This window comes from Pongo pygmaeus, chromosome 1 (genome assembly GCF_028885625.2).
Source record: "Pongo pygmaeus isolate AG05252 chromosome 1, NHGRI_mPonPyg2-v2.0_pri, whole genome shotgun sequence".
NCBI classification, from domain to species: Eukaryota; Metazoa; Chordata; class Mammalia; order Primates; family Hominidae; genus Pongo; species Pongo pygmaeus.
Window position 1 is genome coordinate 169,038,610 of NC_072373.2, and position 22,177 is coordinate 169,060,786.

Consider the following 22,177-nt stretch of genomic DNA (forward strand, 5'->3'; position numbering starts at 1 on the left):
CTCTGCCTCCTGGGTTCATACGATTCTCCTGCCTCAGCCTCCCGAGTAGCTAGGATTACAAGCGTCTGCCATCACGCCCCGTTAATTTTTTTTTTTTTTGTATTTTTAGTAGAGACCGGGTTTTACCATGTTGGCCAGGCTGGTCTTGAACTCCTGACCTCAAGTGATCCACCCGCCTTGGCCTCCCAAAGTGCTAGGATTACAGGCGTGAGCCACTGTGGCCGGCCCTACACATAAATCTTAAGTCAGGAAGTCAGTTGCATTAAAACTTATTTCGTAAACATTAAAAATTCAATGAGTTAAATAATAATGCATGAAATAGCAACAATTGCGGATGAAAAGAAGTACATTCCTTGTTCACCTAGCAACATTTAACAATGATACCTCTTTTAACAATTCAGGATGTGAACGACATAAATGAAGATGGTGAACATGAAAGCTAGATTCAACCAATACTCCAGGGTAATTTTCAAATTGGCAGGTAGAGCTGGAAATTTTCAAAATCTGGGGCAAGCATCATGATTAATGGGCTTCCACTGATTGCAAAGACCCATCTGAGGGTTGATGCCACCAACATATGTGCAACTACCAGATAAATGAGGAGGAACAAACATGATTAAACCTAAAGGAAATCATCTAAATACCAATTCTGATTTCTTGTTATAAATATCACATTTTAAAAACCACTATGATAAAGTTATTACTAGCAGTCTGTGCAGGCGATGAGAAATGGCAAATAGAAGGGAAAAATAACCAGGTGAAGATAGCATTTCTTTCTGGCAAGGGAGCCCCACATTTTCTTTTTTTAGTTAAGGATGCTTTCACGGATAACAGTGAGAGCCAGTGGGGGTGTGTTTTCAGAGTGCCAACGCTGGCCTATACTATTGCCTCAGACACTGACTCAGTGCAGCCCTAAAGAAGTGTGCCTTGAATTAAGTAAGAAGGCTATCACATGAGCTTTATCCTCATTAATGACTGACCTGATACACCACAGAATGCAAGCTTTGGAGGACTGTTCACAGGCCCTGTAAATATCAGGCAGGCATTTCAAATACTCTGTCCCATAAATATGTTTAAAGTAACCAAAGCATGTCATGGGAGTTCACAAAAGTTGTTTAAATAGATGTTCTAAGTCAAAGTCCAACAAATCAGGCTTAAAACCTTCAGGAGCTCTGGAAAAGCCAGATTCAGTGATATAACAAAGGATTAAATGATACCAATCAGAGCTCGGAACTTTGTCTGAACTGCATTCCCTATGGTAATCAAGCATCATGCATAAACTGAAATGGTGATATTTCAAACATCTGACCACACCTGCTCATTGAAGTGGCGGTGGGAGAGGGACAACTTGATGTCCTATTCCCATTAGTACCTAGCCCTCAGCTTTGGCTTCCTAGACCTACTAGTTACATCTGTTAATCTCTGTCCATGTGTCTGAGTACAGCCTTCCCCCACACCCAAATTAGGTTTTCAGCTTCTCCAGAGCGTTTTTTTTTTTTTTTCTTAAAATCTCTAGGTAAATCAAGAGTGAACAGATACTCCAAAAATATTTGGGAGTAATGACAATATATTCATCTACTTTTTAATTTTATTCATTAAGCAAATAAGTACTAGGTACCCATTAAGTTCAAGGCACAGATCTACGGGCTGTGCAGGATTTTTTTTAAAAGGAATTTGTAATAAATCCTACCCTTAATCAGCTTATAGTTTTTAATAAGCCAGATTCTATTTGGTTTGTGCCAAGGAAAAACTCAGCTAAAATTAAAGACATCTAGGAGAAGTCTCTTCTTTCCAGAATCACCTTCTTGAGCACTCATTCTGAAGGTTCCAGCAACTCTGAATCCTTTTTGCAATTCCCTGGTTCTCAAACTCATGGGAGATGAACAGATTGTGAGGATAAAACAAAACGGGAAAACAGACATGGCACCGTGGGGATTGTGGGGATTTGGGAAACCTATGTCTGACATTTCAGAGCAGGGTAAGTACCCACTAAAGATGTCTCTAAAAGTCTTGGTATATTTCTGACGCCATCCGCTTCCACTCCAAGGCTCCCAGCTTTGGACCTCTTGAATATAAGTACCCGTTGTAAATACGACAAGCTTTAACTGGACGGTAGTAATGGTAACTTTCCTTTGAGTCCTTACTGTGAACCAGGCAGAATGCTATTTTGTATGCATATTCTGAGTTTAACACTCATGAGATACGTCCTTTTAGTATTTTATTTCTTTTCTTTTCTTTTTTTTTTTTTTTTGAGATGGAGTCTTGCTCTGTCACCCAGGCTGGACAAAGTGGCGCTATCTTGGCTCACTACAACCTCTGCTGCCAGGATTCAAGATCGTCTCCTGCCTCAGCCTCCCGAGTAGTGGGATTACAGGCATGCACCACTATGCCTGGCTAATTTTTGTATTTTTAGTAGAGACGGGCACCATGTCAGCCAGGCTGGTTTCGAACTCCTGACCTCAAGTGATTGACTCACCTCAGCCTCCCAAAGTGCTGGGATTATAGGCGTGAGCCACTGCACCTGGCCTCCTTTTAGTATTTCTGTTTTACTGGTAAGAAAACTGAGATTGGGGCATACCTTACTCAGTCACTCAGCTATTATTTAATTTGAACTCAGGTCTTTTTGACTCCAGAGGCAGAGTTTTTACCCATTATATTATACCAATTTTGAGTTTCAGAGCTTCTGATGTTTTATCACTGGGCTTCAGATAATTCCTTCAAAATTCCCATCTAATGCTCTAATTGGACAAAGATTTGTTTTCTTTTACAGTTGAGTCTTAAGGGAGTACAAGAAAAGAAAGCAAAAATTCCACAGAAAAAACAGACTAGTTGGACAGGGAAGAAACAGCTGCATCCACTTTATGTAAAGTTACATGGCCCAGTTTACGGTTTGGGATGAAACAGCGTGTTACCATTTGTCTATTCATTCTCCATGGTTTACTAGGGAAATACCATTCGTTTCCCATTACCTTTCTCAAGAGTTAGGATAAAAAGAATATTATTTTTTCGCATATATACAAACATACATATATATACACACACACACATACATATATGTGAAGTAATGAGTTCCCATTTTATTTGAAGAATCAAGTCTGTTACTTCTTCAATCAGCAAGATTCCAAAATTTCTTAGAGCTTTGTTGATACACCTATGAGAGTTCCCTCTTTCAAAACAAAAACGAAACACACAAAAACCTCTCAGGAATTCATCTTCATATCCTGAGGTAATGAAAAAGAGGAACCGTTCTCTTGATCAACTCAACACCAGAGAGTAGAACCTTATCTAATGCATGTAAATACCAAGCCCTGAATCTTCATTTATTCCTTTTGGGATTATGTGTCTTTAAGGAAAAGAGAAAAATCATTTTTCCTCCACTAACTTCATCTGAGATTGACAAGAGGCAGAAAACTGAGTAGGCTGATAATTCTTCAACTGGGGCTAAGATAAGCCAGCTTCTACTACTTTTTCTTTGAAACAAATAGAAAACTGAAAAGATAGGAATTTATTACTTTATCTCCTAGATATTTATACTTTCTTTCTTTGAACTCACATGATTTCCCCAAAATGATAGCGTAAATCCTTGAGGTAGTAGCATCAAGTGATCTGAGGTTAAAAGTGAACTTGGCTAGTATCTCTCTGCCTTTGGCCAAAAAATCCAGGCTCAATCCTGGTTGCTTTCTGGAATGGGAAACACACAATATTGGGATTGCAGGCAGCTCCAGAAAGGCATGCCAGGCCTCTCATGCTCTCAATTTATATTTGCATGTGAACAGCTTGTTGGCCATTTTATGAAGACAGATGAATCGCAGGCCTGCTAGAGGGGCGGCCAGACCTAAATACGCGAACTACACACCCGTACAGTCCACACATTTTTGAAGATGAAAATAAAATTATACCTCTGGAGACATCTTTAGGGAGATTATGCACAAATACAATATGTAGAAAAAAGTGAAACTTTGAAGGCATCACCGGCAAGTCAAGTGGAAAATAAAGAACGAAACTAGTCTATAAATACCACTCTTTAAAATGTCAACAAAAAATAAGATGTAGCTGTATATGACACTAAAAACAAACCTCCAGAGTTCTTTTTTTTTTTTTAACTGCCTGCTTTAAAAAGACAACTTTGATAAAGAAAATATCACCAAAATACCAGGATGAGGAGAGGAATTGCCAGGCAGTCCATATTTAATGCTAGAATCCAGCAATGTAATCAAATTTCTCATGGGTAGGAAATGAAACATATTCTGAAAAATTAGTGATAGGATAGCTAATGTGGTAAACTTGATCCTTCACCCCACAATACCAACATAATTCCATTTGCCTATCTTTTCCAAAAGATTGGATGGAGATCAACATGGAACAATGTACAGAACAACAAAAGGAAGAGACTCAAGCAATGGGGTCATTCAAAGTGGGTGAAAAACAAAGTATGATAGAATTATATTGACAAGAAAAATAATAAAAGTCATAATGAACCACAGCTGACATTTTCAAAGCATAAACTCTATGAAAGATACTATGATAAGCACATTACACATATTATCTCTTCAACAAACAGGTAACATTATTACCCTGTTTTAGAGGAATATATCAATACTCTGAGAGGTTAAATAACCTATTCAGTATCACACAGGTAAGAAATAGTAGAGGCAGAATTTGAATGCAGGTCACAGCCTGAGCTTCCGCTGCCCCGCCTCCCCTGAGATGGAGTTCTGCTCTGTTGCCCAGAACTAGAGTGCAATGGCGCAACCTCGGCTCACTGCAACTTCTGCCTCCCAGGTTCAAGCAATTCTCCTGCCTAAGCCTCCCAAGTAGCTGGGGTTACAGGCACATGCCACTACGACCGGCTAATTTTTCTATTTTTAGTAGAGACATGGTTTCACCATGTTGGCCAGGCTGGTCTTGAACTCCTGACCTCGTGATCTGCCAGCCTCAGCCTCCCAAAGTGCTGGGATTACAGGTGTAAGCCACCACGCCCAGCCCACAGCCTGAGCTTTTAATCACAATGGCATATTCTCCCCACAGGCCCTTCAAAGGTAAAGCATTCCACTAGAGTCCTCAGTGCTATCAGCAAAGAAGAACATTTTGGAATTTTATGAGATGATATCTGTGAAAGTATCTAACACAATGTTTGGTATATGATAGGTACTGCTAGTTCACTGAAGTCTCTGTTTTTATTGAAACTGATAGTTTTATTCAATATAAAATTCCAACCCATGACAATATTTTTCATACTTGTAGTGCCTGCCACAAATTCAAATTTTACCAGATACTATGATATTCATATATAATGTATGTTTTATTTTAATAAAGCATCTGCAACAGAAAATTTAGATATTTATGCAGCAGTGGAATTTAATGCTGTCCTGTATCCTCACTATTTTATTTTAGACAATTTAAGGTAGAAAAATCCTTCAAAGCATAGATTTTTTTTTTTTTTCTTAAAGGAATTGGCAAAGTGTTGAGCTCCCAAAAGGCTTAAAACTGCTTGTGAATGAATGATCTTAAATCACTAGTGAAGATGATCATGGGGCATTTGCCACATTAAAGAACTAAAATGAAATGAAAAAGCCATGACTCCTCACTTAATGCTATTAAAGAAAATCTGATTTGGTAAATTAACCCCACTTCTCACAGTTTAATTGGGTAATCAACTTTCTTGGGAATTCAGGTTCTCATGGGCACCCTAATAGTGTTTAGGGCCAGGGGGTCCTGAGGCTGCTGGGGTGATCCCGAGAACAAGAAGTTGCCCTATTAAAAGTAATCTACTTGAGTTTTTCCGAGTCTTTGGAGTTGTTCCTACTGTGGGCTACTTATCGAGTAGGCCCACAAATCCTCACACTTAGTCGGCCTGCTGGCTGCTGTGGACTCTGAGAGCAGCAGTTAGAGTCCCAAGCTAAACTTACCATTTTCTGGCTGGTCCTTAATGTCAGCGTCACTTGGCTGGCTGGGACTTTCAGATTGACTTGAATCTGAAAAACATAAAAATACAGCCAAAAATTACAGGGTCTGCAAGGGAAAGTGGATCAGAGGTGCCAGACTTTCTCAAAAGGTTCAACCTATAAACTAAGAATGGGAACATTACAGAAATGACATGAGACATGAAAAAAAGAAAAGATGGAAAGAGAAAAGAAAGAGAGGGAAATGCAGCAGCAGCCTGTGCCTTTAGAGAGGACGCTCCGGTTTACTGACACCTACAGTGGCATCGGCTTTTGCCAGATCACAACTTGAAGCTCTTCAGCAACCATTCTCTTAGGGAGACCATTTCCAAACTGCTCTTCTCCACTATTTACACACTCGAGTCTGATAAAGACTTCATCCTTCATTACACACATCTGAAGCTTGATTCAGAACATAATAAAGTGTCAAAACATATTTTGAAGCTGGTATATAAAAGCAACCCAAACAACAGTAACAAGTTCTGTTGATATTTAGCTCTGCATTCCAGCAACAGACTATGCAGACTAACACCATTAAATACTAGAGTCCTAATATTCCATCACATTTTCTTGAAATAACTGCATAACTCAAAGAAGTCTTTCTGAAGGTACAAGTTTCCCCTACTTTATAAGAATTATTTTTTTCTTATACTGATGCATTTGGAGATCCTAAAAGGACTTGTTTGCAAAAACAGATTTTTGTACACCTCTATAGAATTAAACATTTTTTAATTTAAAAAATATAATCATATTTTCAAACTAAAAAAGGAATTTGATTAACTTAATTTCTAAATGAAATAATTGAAAATCAAAGTAACTTAATTTTTAAATTAGATAAAATTAACTTAGATCAAAAGAATTTCACAAAATTAGAAACAAGCATATTTATGGTACAGTTTTTGGGGAGAGGAGAGAAAAAACAGGCAAAATGTTTCAAGGGGAAAAATTTTGATATAAAAATAAAGCGTTTTCTGAGACTTGAAGTCGTTTACAACATTGTTTAAAAGCAAACACAAAAATTTTTTTTCAACAAAACCTCTGTATCTGTGGAGAGCTTGCATCCTAACTTCAACTTGACTTCACAGGTTTAGAATTAGCTGCCTGAAATTTAACCACATTTCTGCAAGTTTAATGTAAGGTCAAAAGGTCATGACACTTAACTGTGATTAAACAGAAAATATTACTTCTATAGCAACTGAGTTATAGCATCACCCTTCTCCTTCTTGGAGATGCTGCAGAAAGAAGTGGCACTACTAGTGACCTTAGGTCTAGAAATGCTAATTTATTACTTTAAAAGACTCCCTGCTTTTAAGCAAACGAAGATTTTAATTATAAGAAAGTGCAATAACAAAAAATACCTATTTTAAAATTTTCAGATAATCTTAACCTGGTAACTATGGCAAAAATTCTATGTTGATTCAAAGGTTTAAATAACAGAAGATGCTAAAAAGTGAATTTTTATTTGAGTCTGGCAAAATGACAGCTTTTATCGTTCTGTAACAATTGCCACAGAGAAGACACAAACAAAATGTATTATTATATGCCAAAAACCTTTAAAGAAATCCGTCAGAATAAACTACAAAAATACAAAACCTGGACTAAAAATTAGAAATGCAAACAAATTTACATTGACCCATATTTAAAATTTTAACTACATAAATTAATATTATATATATCACAAACAATTAAAAAAATACAGCATGACTACCTTCTTTTTCTTCTAGGAAACAAGCCTATAATTTTGCCATTAGAAATTACACATTAAATATTTTGAATTCAATGTATTTTAGGAGAAAGACATGCCTCCATTGTTTTTGTTCTGGAAAATCTTAAACCATTAATTTCTATAACTAAAATGAAAGCAAAATATCTAATTTTGTTTTAGGGAAAATTAAAATTCTTGATCATGTCCCGAAACAGATACATAAAATTTTGCCAAACATAATATTTTCTTTGGAATAATACTAGCAAACATACATCTCTATCCATGTGCTACTACTATGTGTAATATCTTTATAATTAATCACTTCTCTATGAATAAATGGAAAATAGTTTTATCTCAATTATTAGATATACAATAGCCAATTACTTTTCTGATATTTATCCATGAATATTAAAGCCAAAAGGGATCAGGAAAGACCCTAATTTTTTTTTATATAATCTGAAAGCGGACTTCTTTCTTCTTTTCACTTTTTGTTTATATTTGGTTTGTCACCTACCTTTACAGATACATAGCATAATAATAGAAAACATGAACAACAATAAAAGATGAATATTAGGTATGTTCAAAGAAAGTTTAAAATTCCAAACCACAGAAAAATAAGCAAACCAACAGCAAAGGAGTGAGTGGCAAGAAAATGCTCAGAGTTGGTCTGCAAGGGGCGGCCGCATTCTCGTGAAAGCTCAGATACAAACACTGGAGAAGGCATCTAGCCAAACTGAAAACGGAATTTAATTTTTCTAGTTTTATTCAAAAGCTGGAGACACTGCTATCCATCCGAGGACCGCATACTAAAATGCACCATCCTGCTAAGGGGCAGGCAAAGCCAAAGATCTACAAGAAAATGTATATGATCTCAAAACTTCAATAATTATTTTCTACCCTCGGCCGTTCAATACCATTTTCTTTTTCAGCCAAGAAGGAGCAAAACTACTCAGTCTTAGTGCTATTCTCTGCTGAGGACGCATGGACACTCTTTCTGGTATTGCAAAAGGTCACTGATGCTGTTAAGTGTGGAGCCAACCAGATGACCAAAATTACAAATTAATTTCTACCCATGCATAATTGATACAAATGAAAGATCTCTTTCTCAAACATTTGCATTAAAACACTATCAAGAAGGTTAACAATTAATTTACTTTTCTCCTTTATATACTCCATAGACACCTGTCAGAAGCCAAGGTAACTTTGTATCTTACTCTTTTGGACAAATATCACGTGGTTGATTGATTTCTACCACCTTAAATAATTAGGAACCTCAGAAAACAAACCCAACTGCATAGAACTGGATGTTCTTCTTGTATCTGAGTCTCCCATACCAGTGAGTTTCTCTGGCTTACTGGTTGAAAGCCAGAAGATTTGTATATTACAATGAAGAGAATATTACTTACACTGTGTTTAAAGGATAGGGTTGGAAATGCTCTTATAAGGAAGTACATTAGGGTTATCAATTTTTTTTCCCTATCTAGGGATTTGCTTTTTGTTTAAGGAAACTTAGACTTCAACCTAACCTTGAAAAGCCATGTTTCTTTGGGTTTTTAAAAAATTTATGAGCAGAAATTTAAACCTAAAATAGACAGGGTTTGCATATGGGAGGCTAGGTTAAGAACTCTTAATTGAACTGGTAGCCATCCATCTATGCAGTTTTATGGCGCCTACAGCTATATTGGTGGAGTACTCAGACAAAGATAGTTCACTGTCAACGTAATCACTAGGGAAAGGAATAAAATAAATCCTAATGCCTACATATTAGTCTCTGCTTCCAAGCGCTTGTACAATGCAAGAACGGAAACCTTGTACTGGATTTGCTACATGTACACATATTCGGCTCCTCAAACCTCAGGTCTACTCCCCTTCAGAATGAAACTTCAGTATTCCTTTGGGGAAAGGTGAGGAATGACAAAAACATGTTAGTATGGTAAAATGAATGAGGCAAAAACATAAATATCTCCTCCATGTATTTTATGCTCTTTAGGCAAGAAACAAAGATAGAATATTGCTAAATCTTCCCTTTCACCTAGAAGTAAACACTTTGTCCTCTCCAGTCCGTCTTTCATTGCAAATATATCTCTTACAGTGTGATTAATATTATGCTATAGTAAGGTGAGTTTAAACCATCTGAGAATGTCAGCTTCTAAAGAAAGGAGTTCCTTCCTACTCTTCTCTTATCCCCAGTACTTTCCACAGGGTGCCTGGCCCAGCCAAGGAGTTCAATAACTGCTGAACTGAAGAGATGAAATTTCAATTGTTGTTCAGCTTTCTAACACTGAACCACTGTCAGTGACTGAAAAATATGCTAAGCTTACACCTGAAAGGGGAGTGGGACTTCTAAGATGAGAAAGGAGGGCAAAAAGTCCTTTATCTCTGCTTGATGCCTTGCTTCTTGAGACCTGGCAAGGGAATATAAGGCATATCCCTCTGGTTTGTGAGTGGTTTGGAAATCTTACACAGTGTTTAGAAATTGCAGACAATCACCTCCTATGATCCACTGGCCACGCAGCACAGAGGCTGAGCTGAAGCCGTTATCTGACACATACGAGGCCCTCCAGAAATGTATACAGGTTAAAATGATGAATGATGGAGGAATATTTCACACATTTAAAAATTACAAAGATTAGAGAAACCCACACCATATTCTGGTGCCTGTAGACTGCCTCAAAATCCTCACAACTGCTGTTGTGAATTGCTTGATAAAGGAAAAGCGGACATACTGGTGAGGAACCCTTCCTACCCTAAAACAAACCAATGTCATTCCTGGTCCGTCAACATGATAGCAACCAAAGTCTATGGACCATAAAAGCACAAATTCTGGTTCCACTAGAAAAATAATATAGCCGAAGTTTCAGCCTCCCTACATGCATAATGATTTGGCTAAAGATGAAGTCTGAAGAGCCTTTGTTAGAATTTTATGTCCAGTTTTAAATCTCCCAAATTAAAAGACGGTATGAAGAAACCAGAAGGCATCCAAACCCAAAAATATTAGTGAAAGAAATAAAGTGAAAATTCCACTCATGAGCTAGAGTTGTTTGTAGTATAAAAACTAAAAGGCAAGGACAGCAGTGAATACTTTCCTGCAAATAAATGAAGAGTTAGGAACATTTCTGAGGTAAAAGAAAGTAAGGAGTAAGGATGATTACACTCTGAGTGTAATAAGCGGTTACCCCCTACAATTGTAGACCTTAAAGATGTTCAAAATTTAGGTAAGTTTTAGTTTTTGAGGGTTTGGGAAGATAAGTACTCTGCAAAAGAGTCAGGCCAAGGAATTCATTTTTCTACATCTATAAGGTTGTAATAGGGAAATAATTCTGTTCTTATGAGTAACATAATTTTTAAAATTACTCTGTTTTGATCAGCCAGTACCATAAATTTATTACATTAACAAAATCCAGAAAATCAAACAGCTATAATAGTCACATTTTGCTTATTAGTCTCACAGCTGCAGTTATAAAAGAAATTATTATTGTAATGCTTTGTAATATTTAGGAAAATTATCTATTTTTTCCAGTATGACCGTGACCTTAAAGACTGAAGTGTGAAGAAAATATTTGAAAAACCTTATTTGAGAATGTAGAATGTCAGCGTACAGGTGTACCTATGTATATACAATTTGTAGCTTAAGGGTAAACATTGATGAATACAACACCATCAGCTAAATATAATATTATCCATCACGGTCTGGTTAAGAACAAACAGAAATCTGTAACACTGTTACTAAATCCGGACCACCGAAAATATGCAATTATTATTAGCATTTCCAGAGAATGAATAAATTCTTTTAAGCTCAGTGAATAACCAAACTAATATTTAAGGTCAATTAATGTACACAACTGTGGCCCGTTTAATGAAAAATTAACGTACAATAACCTAGTTCCTAAAACAGATAAATTATGGGTGAGTCATACCATAAAAGTTTTCTTAAGCTTTAAAAATGGAAACACTCTGTGGTTCTTTAAATGAGAAATCTTATCATTACTGGATTTTAAATACAAAATTTGATCTTTATAACTTTCCCAGCAAGCTAGAATTGAGTGTTTGTCTAGATATATGTACACGGTAACTGCAGTAATTAATGTATGCAGAGTAAGTCCTTTATCGAAGGGAGATGGGGAGCTGTGGCAGCGGGGTGCAGGGGAACTCCTAGCTCCAAAAGGACCAGGCTAGTTTGCACACATTGGTCCTCATCTCCTCTACTCCTGATTCAGACAGGGAGCAAGGTCTGTGTTCCTGCAGCAGCCACTTGGAAGGGCTCCCTCCACCAGACCACCCTGGGGGCTGCCAGCTGCTCTGGAGATCCACCCCTTAGTCACTCCCCTGTACTGCATTGTCAAGGCCTACTTAAGATTGTTACATAATCTAGGTTACTACCATTTTCTTTCTCAAAACTTTTCTTTTTGTAATGCCTTTCTGGCCACGAGTTTGTGAAATATTAAATTTACAGAAATTCAATTTTTCTGGTATTTCATTAATGTTGGTATTCCAGGGCCCATCTGTTTAGTCGGTACTGTGTACGATGATAAGACTGTTTAAGTTGAAGAGTGAGTCAACTGCCTTATCACCTACTCATCAATGTGTTATTTTTCTACATGCACGAGGAGGTTGCAGAATGATACACAGTTCTAACACGTTGAGAAAAAAATGAAATGGCATAACTATTGTTGTGTTATGACAGTGAGAGGAGGATCATTTCTAAGCTTTAAAAATGACAAATTCAGTCACTCTGAAAGTAATGACAAAATGACTCAATCATTAAACCTTCAATCTTCGCATGAGGCTGAATTTCAAGTAATGATCAGCTTTTTCAGTGATGTTATAAATGAAGTCAATGCTAAGAAGCTGGTGATTATAAAAGACAGGCAAACATGATACTTTGACTAAGTTTGTAACTTCTCACATTTTCTTTGACAAGACCCTTTGACTAAACTAAACTAAAATGTCTAGGTAATCATTTTGAATTTTGTTTTCCCCATAAGAGGCTCTGTGTTCACAGTGGTGCCTGCTGATTAATTCAGAACTCAAGTTATTGAGTCTACCGGATCACCTACCCACTCCCATGTAAACAAAGACCTGCTTAAAAAGCCATCCCTGCAACATTATTGCATAGCAGAATTGTGCTTAATTCCCCCGTTTAGTCACTTTTTTCACAATCAAAATTAATCATAACACTAGGTTCTTGGAGTTCTTCAACAGAATGATATACACTTGAAGATTACTCATACAGCCATCTATATACTACTTAATGTAGAAAATGTCCCTGTATTCTTTCCTACTATAAAATACATGCTTCAAATGAAAATGAAGCATAATTGAGTTATAATCTACATGCATTATTTTCATGTACCTGGATGTCTGCACAAAATTTTAATGAAATAATAAAATGCCCTCTATCAAGTGTAAACATGCTATTTAAGTCCAGGTAGCACCTTAAAGTACTAATTTTCTTGCATTCATATTCCACCATTGAAAGGAGTATGAAATGGTAAAAAGATGGTGTCCTAGAAACCTCACTCAGCTATATAATTTAACTGTGCTGGATCTCAGTTTCTTCATCTGTAAAATGGAGACACTACTGATCATTTTGCCTAACTTAACAGGATGTTGTGTGGTTCAAATAAAATAAAGCAAGAAAACCTGGTTTTGAAACTCATAAAGGCCCCCCAAAATGTACATTTACCTCTGCCCTACAGATCTTCACATCCCAACAAGTTTTTTGTTTCTTTGTAAAAATCAACCCCAACCGACACATGATGTGATTCTAGTATAAAACATTAGGAGCACAGACCTGGTTTTAAAGAACAGGTTCTTAATTCTCATATACTGGGAAAGAGATTATCTTTGATAATGGAAATGTAAATCTCAGCTTGCCGTTGTTTATTCCAGACAGACATTTGTGTGTTAAGTCTGTTTATCAGGCAACACTTTGTCTAAGCCAGGAAGTAGTCAGTCTTTGTAACAAGATGTATGCAAATGAATTTCCCATGAGTCTCTGCAGCAAATTGTAGCAGAGAAAAAATAATTCCTTGTTACTTTACCAGCAAGAAGCTACCTCAAAAGTAGACTAGAGACAGAGAACTATGAGCTAGACTATGCTGATGAGTTTAAATGAGTCCTAAACATGTGCTCACAGTCTGTTGCTCTTTATTCTAAGCAGACTTGGTGCATTACATCTGTTTATCAGACAACACTGTCTGGATATTCAGGCTTTGGAACCTGTGTGAAAATGAACAGTGACCATAATCCCATGAAATAACCTATCTGTGGCAAAACTCCAAACCTCCTGCACTTTAAGAATTCTCACCAACAGAAACACCCACAAAACCTTGGAAACTTTTAAAAAAATACATCCAGCTCTAACTGTTTGTCACCTTCTATCATAAATAACTTTTGTACAGGCATTGGATTCCCTAATGGTAATGACAGATTCATGTCAGAATGGTGAATTGCATCAGGCAAATTAGACTGATCAATAAAATATTTGCCAACAAATGTCTTATTTAAGTATCAAAACAGAGCTTTTAAAATAAAATACTTTCTATCATAATAGTATTCTTTAATTCTACTATTAAAATATTTGTCCCAAGTCTTTTTTTAATCCTAATATAACCAATTCTTTTTTTTAAAAAAAAAATTCTATACGTGAAGAGTTGAACAGTGTATTCATTTTCTTTTTGTTTTTCTTGTCGGTTTTCTACAGGGTTTGAAAATCTTACCGAAGGAATCAAATTGGTTTAGCTTGTCTTCCTAGACAAAATAAACACTTTAGGACTCTACTTGTTTGTATTCTCCTCAGTGGCACTGTATGCATCAGCAGCTAAAAACAAAGAAACTTTTTAGCTGCTCAGACAAAATGCAGAAGCTTCCCAAACAACGAGGCAAGGGAGGGGGCACGGGTTCAGGGGACGGTGGGGGTGGAGAAGTGTGCGGAGAGTCTGACAGTCCATTCAATATAGGGATGATGGCTATAATGCATCCAGGGTCCCCTTGCTAATTAAATATGCATTGGCACAGTTTTGATCGATGCAAGCCATGGATCAGATGACACACCTGCAAAATCTTGAGCCCAGAGCTCCCAGGAAAAGGGAAAATACAGTCTTGTCTCCTTATCTTTGTTTTCAAAGCCTCTCAATTTCTGTGCTTAGATATCTAATTTAATTCTCTCACCCCTCAGCAAACTGGATTAGGGAAGTCAATACTGCCTTTGTGCATCGACAGGAAAACACAGCTTTCCTTTTATTCAATTTAGCTATGACCTTTAGACAAAGATAATGACAACTGTCTAAAAGTAAGGTTAAGGCCTCAAGAAGAAGACCCTCAGAACTAAGGCTCCCTAGAAATTCTGGATGACAAGGTGGTAGGGTTTACTGTGACATATCCCTTCCTGGTGAGAAAAAAAGGAAGAAAGGGAATTAAGAATTGGTGTCGGGGGGTGGGGGCAGGGGAGTAGGGGGGCAGGAAGATAACATGGTAGAAGAGATTTGAAACCACAGAATAAATGACTAAACTCTGAAAAAATCAACTGGGTCTTGTCATATCCATAATCAGAAAATAATTCTGTGAAAGGATAGGAGTAAGAATGGCACAGTAACAATTTGCCTAAAAAATGCAGAAGCCTTAATGAGAAGGTTGAAGATTCTGTGGTTGGGTAAATAAGGAATTTCTTTTCCCCTTGAAGCATTTGAGAAAACAGGATTGTCTATGGAGTTTTGCCATAGACAGGTTATTTCAGTGTGTTGGTGAATCCCACTGCTGAGGAAAGCTATAACTAGAGATTCTAGACAAGTCTGGGATTCTGCAGTCATAGCAATATTCATACCACTACTCCTACCCAAAGGGGAAATGATACTGGATCATTCTCCTCTGAAACAACACAGGTTCTTTTTTGATTTAGTTGTCTTTGGGCCTATCCATCTCATTCATTCATTCATTCATTCATTCATCCACTCGGCATCTACTATGGTGCCTTTCACCCTGTATACCTGGAGATACAAAATGAAAAAAGGCAAGGTCCCTCCCCTCAAAAAGCTCCTAATCAGGATAAAGATTCTGTGACATCCCCTCTTGACTAAATCCTATCTCCTGGTGAAACTGGGGTAGAGCAACAAGTTGTTGTGTACATTCATAATTGCTTTTATTCTTTTACTATTAGCAGCAATCAATAACACTAAATGTACCCTTGGAACAATTTACAGCAGCCCTGATACTAACTGGCGGTGGCAGTGGTTAGGGTTAGCTCTTCTAGTGAGATAAAGAGGTTTAGGCAGAATCTTTTTTAAAGTGAAATATGAAGCTATTACTGCATAACTAGCATTGCTGGAAATGGTGTAAAGTATCCAATTTTTTTTCTTGAGACGAAGTCTCCCTTTGTTGCCCAGGCTGGAGTGCAATGGTGCAATCTCAGCTCACTGCACCCTCCGCCTCCTGAGTTCAAGTGATTCTCCTGCCTCAGCCTCCCAAGTAGCTGGGATTACAGGTGCTGCCACCACGCCCAGCTAATTTTTGTGTTTTTTGGTAGAGACAGGGTTTTACCATGTTGGCCAGGCTGGTCTCGAACTACTGACCTCAGGTGATCCACCCACCTCAGCTTCCCAAAGTGCTGGGATTACAGGCGTGAGCCATGGCACCCAGCCTAAAGTATAAAAATATTTTTTTTTAATCAGACTTTTCTCCTTAGAAACAATTTCATAGATGGTACAGAATGTTATTCTGAATTAGGCCTGGTATCCTCCCTTTAATAGAAATGACAGTTCTAGCAGAAGTAGCTATGGTATAGTGAAAAAACGCAAAAGGCACAATAAAAGAAAACCTGGGTTTGAGTCCCATCTTGGCTATTTTTATTAGCTTTGAGGAATTGGGCAAGCCCCTTTACCTCCCTGAACCTCAACTGACTCATTCCAAATACCCGACTCTACAGACTACCAGGACTGAATGGCATGATTTACAGTGCCTTGTAAATTACGAGTGGCTATAATTCTCTAACTGCTCACTGCTTGGAAGCAGGTTTTCTGAAGTATATAGACTGGTTAAAGCATCATGCTATTTAATTTTCTGTCTCATTTTTACTGGCAGATAGCACCATGCCTGGAACATATAGATACTAACACATGTTTGTTGAAATGGAATGTAAATACAAAGATGAAAAAATAGCTTTTTCAGGCCAGGTACAGTGGCTCATGCCTGTAATCCCAGCACTTTGGGAGGCCGAGGTGGGCAGATCACCTGAGGTCAGGAGTTTGAGACCAGCCTGGCCAATATGGAGAAACCCCGTCTCTACTAAAAATACAAAAATTAGCTGGGCGTGGTGGAGCATGCCTGTAATCCCTTGGGAGGCTGAGGCAGGAGAATTGCTTGAACCCGGGAGGATGGCTTAAACCCAGACAGAAGATGCAGTGAGCTGAGATCGTGCCACTGCACTCCAGCCTGGGACACAGAGTGAAACTCTGTCTCAAAAATAAAAATAAAATAAAATAAAAAAGAAAGACAGAAAGAAAAAAAATCAGCTCTTTCAGAGCCATAAAATACAATAGGGTCTCTCTTGGGAAAGGTCAATAGGTGTTTGGGGTGTTCTTTCTGGTTTGGGGGAGACTCTATGACTGGAAGATGGTATGTTTCATGTGGTAAGAACGGTCTCTATGGGAGTCAGGAGGTCTACTTTCTGGTCGTAAATCACCCATTTTCCCTTGGATATGTAAATTCTTACCTCTCCAGGCCAGAGTATCTATAGATGAAGGTGGGGGTTAGGTGTTCAGTAAAGGTTCTTTCCAGCCCCAGAGTTCTACGTTTGAAACAGATCACTAGCAATTGAGCTGTTGGTGTTTGGCTGCATTCAAGGCTAAGACTCTCATTTCATCAAAAGGCACTGAGTGATATTTGCTTATTTGCTGCTGATCATAAGTGCAATTAGAAATAACATGAGTGCAATAATCACTGCAAGTCATAAACTGTGTTTTCTATACTTTATAAATGACCGCAAATAGCCCACTAACAGTTGCAAATGTTTATTTTCAGTGACTTGGCTAACCCCTGACCACAGAAGGCCATAAACAAAGTTTTTTTCTTTATATCTTGACCCATCGGGTCTTCCAGAAAACTTTGTGTTTCAGGAGCTACTAAAAAGATAACCTCAAAGAATTTAATCTAGGTCCTAGAATTTAGGATAATACTTAAATATATATCTTAGATATACCTTCTCTACATTATATTATTAAAATAACGTGTTTTCAATTTCCACATTGACAATAACTTTTCTGTAATAACTTGGTTTTTGAACCTATAACAAATACACATGAATATAGGGAGTTAATCATTTGGTAACCAATAAATGCTCCACCGACTTCCCATATTATAATAAACCTCAGGTAATATCTGATTCTTCAGAAATTCACCCAAGCCTTTCCTAAGTGGAAATAGGCATATATTTTGCTTCTATGTCTTTATGAGAGATGAAATTATTTAAATGATGTAAGTGAATCATTTCACTTATAGGAGCTTCTGTTTGAATTCTATCATGGCTTTCTCCCTGACATATGCAGTGCTAAGTTATTTAAAATTAATTGCAGTACAATATTTTAAAATTTCTTCACATGGTGCTAATCTCGAGTGCTTTGGATGTTTGAACCACACTTGGAAGCCATCAAGTTCTGTGTATCTTTATACTATAGAACAGTGGAACATGCTAAAAGGATTAGTCAGTGATTTTCCAGTGAACTTTAATCTATAACCAAAGCTATACTGAATTACAAAACTTCAAAAATGTATGAGTTGATACAAATGGGAAAACTGCAAACATCCTATATAACAAGGAAAAAACAAACCTAGGTAACTAAAACACGTGAATTCGCTTACATAGCTTTAAAATCCCCAAACGCTTTCAAAGATCAGTAACCAGTCATGAGGTCCCACCCACTCAAACCCAGCTCAGTACCATTGAGCTTCTGTGCTCTCGCCTTCACCCAAAGTTCATTCTATCTGTCATTTTTCACCTAAGTACAGTATCTACATTCTTGTCTGTAGTTACACTGGGGGGAGATAAAAATATTTTCCATCTCAGTAACTCAGTATTTGTGAGTAATTTGCTTAGTAATAATCCTAAAATTAAATTGTCTTCGTATAAGGACTACTAATAGTTTGTGTGGGATTTGCCAAATAAACTACCTTTGGGAAATTCTTTTTTTTTTTTTTTTTTTTGTAAGGTGGAGTTTTGCTCTTATCGCCCAGGCTGGAGTGCAATGGTGCGATCTCGGCTCACTGCAACCTTCACCTCCTGGGTTATGGCAATTCTCCCGTCTCAGCCTCCTGAGTAGCTGGGATTACAGGCGCCCACCACCACGCCCAGCTCTTTTTTTTTTTTTTGTATTTTTTAGTAGAGATGGGGTTTCACCACGTTGGCTAGGCTGGTCCTGAACTCCTGAGCTCAAGCAATCCACCTGCCTCAGCCTCCCGAAGTGCTGGGATTATAGGCGTGAGTCACCATGCTCAGTCAAATTCTTTTTTTCTAAAAGCTTCTTGTTTGTCATCTGGATGTATTTTAATAAAAAATCATGTTTGCTGGGAGGACTCTCTCTAACATAGGTGCTATTTCAATAGCTGATCATCAAAAAGTCCAAGAGGGCGATTGCAACTTTTACTCTGATTCACTTTTCAAAAATCAGCATGGATCCCTCACTCTAAAGAATGACTATTGATTAACCTTTCTTAGGAGGAGGAAGCTTGTTTACGTCAGTGCCTCAAACATTTGTTATCACCTACTGTGTGCAAAGCATTATTCAGTCTTGAGATAGCTCATCATGTTCACCAAGAATTCCATTCATTCAACTCTGTATCATTTATAAAAGTTTACACTTTTTTTTTTTTTAGTCAGAGTCTCACTCTGCCGCCCAGGCTGGAGTACAGTGGTGTGATCTCTGCTCACTGCAACTTCCGCCTCCCTGGTTCAAGCGATACTCCTGCCTCAGCCTCCTGAGTAGCTGGGACTCCAGGTGCATGTTGTCATGCCCGACTAATTTTTGTATTTTTAGTAGAGACAGGGCTATGTTGGCCAGGCTTGTCTTGACTTCCTGGCCTCAAGTGATCCACCCGCCTCAGCCTCCCAAAGTGCTGGGATTACAGGCATGAGCCACCGTGCCCGGCCAATGCTATTTGTTTTTTGAGAGTAGCTACTTCCCTTGTCTTCACTGGTGGTGAGAACATGGAGTTTCTCTGTGTTAGAACCCTTGCCAAAGTCTATCAGGAGGTAAATATTCCTATGAATAGGTAATGGCTTATCTGTTTTATATTCAACAAAAATTACTTATCTCTTGGCTTTATGGTTTTTCAAACATTTGGTCATGGTGGAAGCCTATTCACAAGAAAGAGCCTATAGGAAGGCTGGGGCGCCTGTGTGTAAAACACAAGCGAGCAGTTCTACCTGCCCATCATGCCCTGTTATCACACATCCTCACCCCACACTCCCGCCTGTGCTGGGCTCCTCACAGCAATGTTTAAACCCCAGCAGCATCAGCACAGCCAAGGCACTAACCTGTGGCTCCGGGTGATACCAGTATCACCTCTGTCTTTTTGCAGACTTACAGCCTTAAAGTAAGCAAAGAATAACCAGTGACTCAATCAGTTTGGTTAACATCTACAGACATTTCCTTTGGAAACTCTGTCCTGTTTTAATTTTTGGTTACTAGGAAAGAAGATAAAAACAAATCATGATTGGGAAAAACAAAGTCAAAGGAGAAACAGTTGGAAAAGGAAAAAGAAAGAGGTAGTAATAAAAGAAGTGGTATCCTTTGAACAGGTGACAGAAATAGCAACTGTTCAAATGAGATGGGAAATTTTATTGGCAACAAACATGGGAAAAGTTATAAGTAAGAATCAGAGTTTATTCAAGAATTAAAGGTGAAACAATATGCGGCAAGGTGTCTCCGAATTACCAGGTTAGTGTTGGGGGATGGATGGAACAACACAGCAGAGCTACATGGGAATGAGGTGAAAGAAGGGATGAAAGTCCTTCTTCCATTTCCTTTGATTCTGGCTATCACCTCCCAAAATAGCACATAATTCCATAAGGAGACTATTCCATTTAGTAACTTTGGGACAATTCTTTCTTGATACTTTTGCCCGAATGATTTCCAAAAAAATCACTGAGTGTGTTTTCATTTTCCATTTTTACTTTATACTTTAATAACTCATCTATTGACTTAATGATTTCCTTTTCTCCTCTAAATGGAGGACCCATAGAAAGGAAAACATCTCTAAGTTTTAGTCAACGAAGCCATAAGTCTTGACTACACTCATGCTCATTACAGCCTCACGTCTACACCACTGTTGATATACATTCTTCCAGTTGGCCTTAAAATCAGCACGCCTTTTGTTTTAATGCTGCCTCGTTGGTACTGTAAGGACATGTTTAGATTTCAGACTTTACACAAACATATTTATAAGGACTTTCATTAAAAACATTAGGCAAAACATTTGAAATTAGCAGAAAGTAACATCTCACCAGTAGTAGACAGAAATAAATTATTCAAAACTGTATACAAACACTGAAGTCATAATGAACAACGTCATGCTGTAAGAAACCTCACTGTGAAAAGCTGGTACTTGCACAGTAATTGGGAGTGAAACAAAATACAAATTTTCACATAAAAAAATCTTACCCATTGCTTTTCATAACTCACTCAAAACTCCCCATTGTGGCACTCTCAAGGCACAAACTCTTTATTTCCATAAAGAGAGAAAGTATAGAACAACATTAAAAGTCCCAAGACTCTTAGAGAAGAAATTCATGCAGAACATCAAATGTTACTCAACATTTTCAAGTAACCATAATATGTCAAACAGACCACATGATGCAAGTACATTTAAATATAAGTTTCTATTTCTGTTTTAAAATAAAAAAGATCAGAAATCTGAATCTGGAAAAGCAAAATCTCTTGCAGGTTTAGAAAGCATATACAAAACCTGGCAAAAGAAAACACTATTCACTGTCACCATCTGCTTTCTGGCACACTGAGGAAACTTTTACTAACAGCAACATTTTCTTACATTAGAAAATCCACTAATTAGTTTTGTTGTAATAAGAAAAATAACCTTTGCATGGAAGGCAGATCGCCAGCTTGCTTTTTTTGTTGTTGTTGGCTGTACCTTACATTAGGCCTGTAACATTTCCACATAAAGTTAACCTCTTACTGAGTTCTCTTCTCCTAGAGTACTTTATTATTCCTGTTTAGTCTAAAGTAAGTACAGATGCACTTCGACTTATGATGGGGGTTGCATCCTGATAAATCCACTGGAAGTTGAAAGTATCATCAGGTGAAAATGCATTTGATACACCTAAACTACCAAACATTACAGCTTAGGCTAGTCTACCTTAAATGTGCTCAGAACACTTACATTATCCTGCAGTTGGGCAAAATCATCTAACACAAAGCCTCTTTTATATTAAAGTGTTAAATATCTCATGTAATTTATTGAATACTGTACTGAAAGTGAAAACCAGTATTGTATGGGTAATCAAAGTCCCATTTTAATGGAA

At 37.6% G+C, this 22,177-nt stretch overlaps 1 protein-coding gene across 9 annotated transcripts in view; it reads right to left on the bottom strand.

The window, feature by feature from the left end:
- Positions 1-22,177, bottom strand: part of NFIA (nuclear factor I A) — a 599,513-nt gene that overhangs the window by 181,178 nt on the left and 396,158 nt on the right. For all 9 annotated transcript variants that reach the window (XM_063654979.1, XM_063654975.1, XM_063654972.1 and 6 more), the window contains exon 3: positions 5,910-5,975. In XM_063654979.1, coding sequence (XP_063511049.1) covers positions 5,910-5,975 — 66 coding nt within the window. The remainder of the gene's footprint in view (positions 1-5,909; positions 5,976-22,177) is intronic.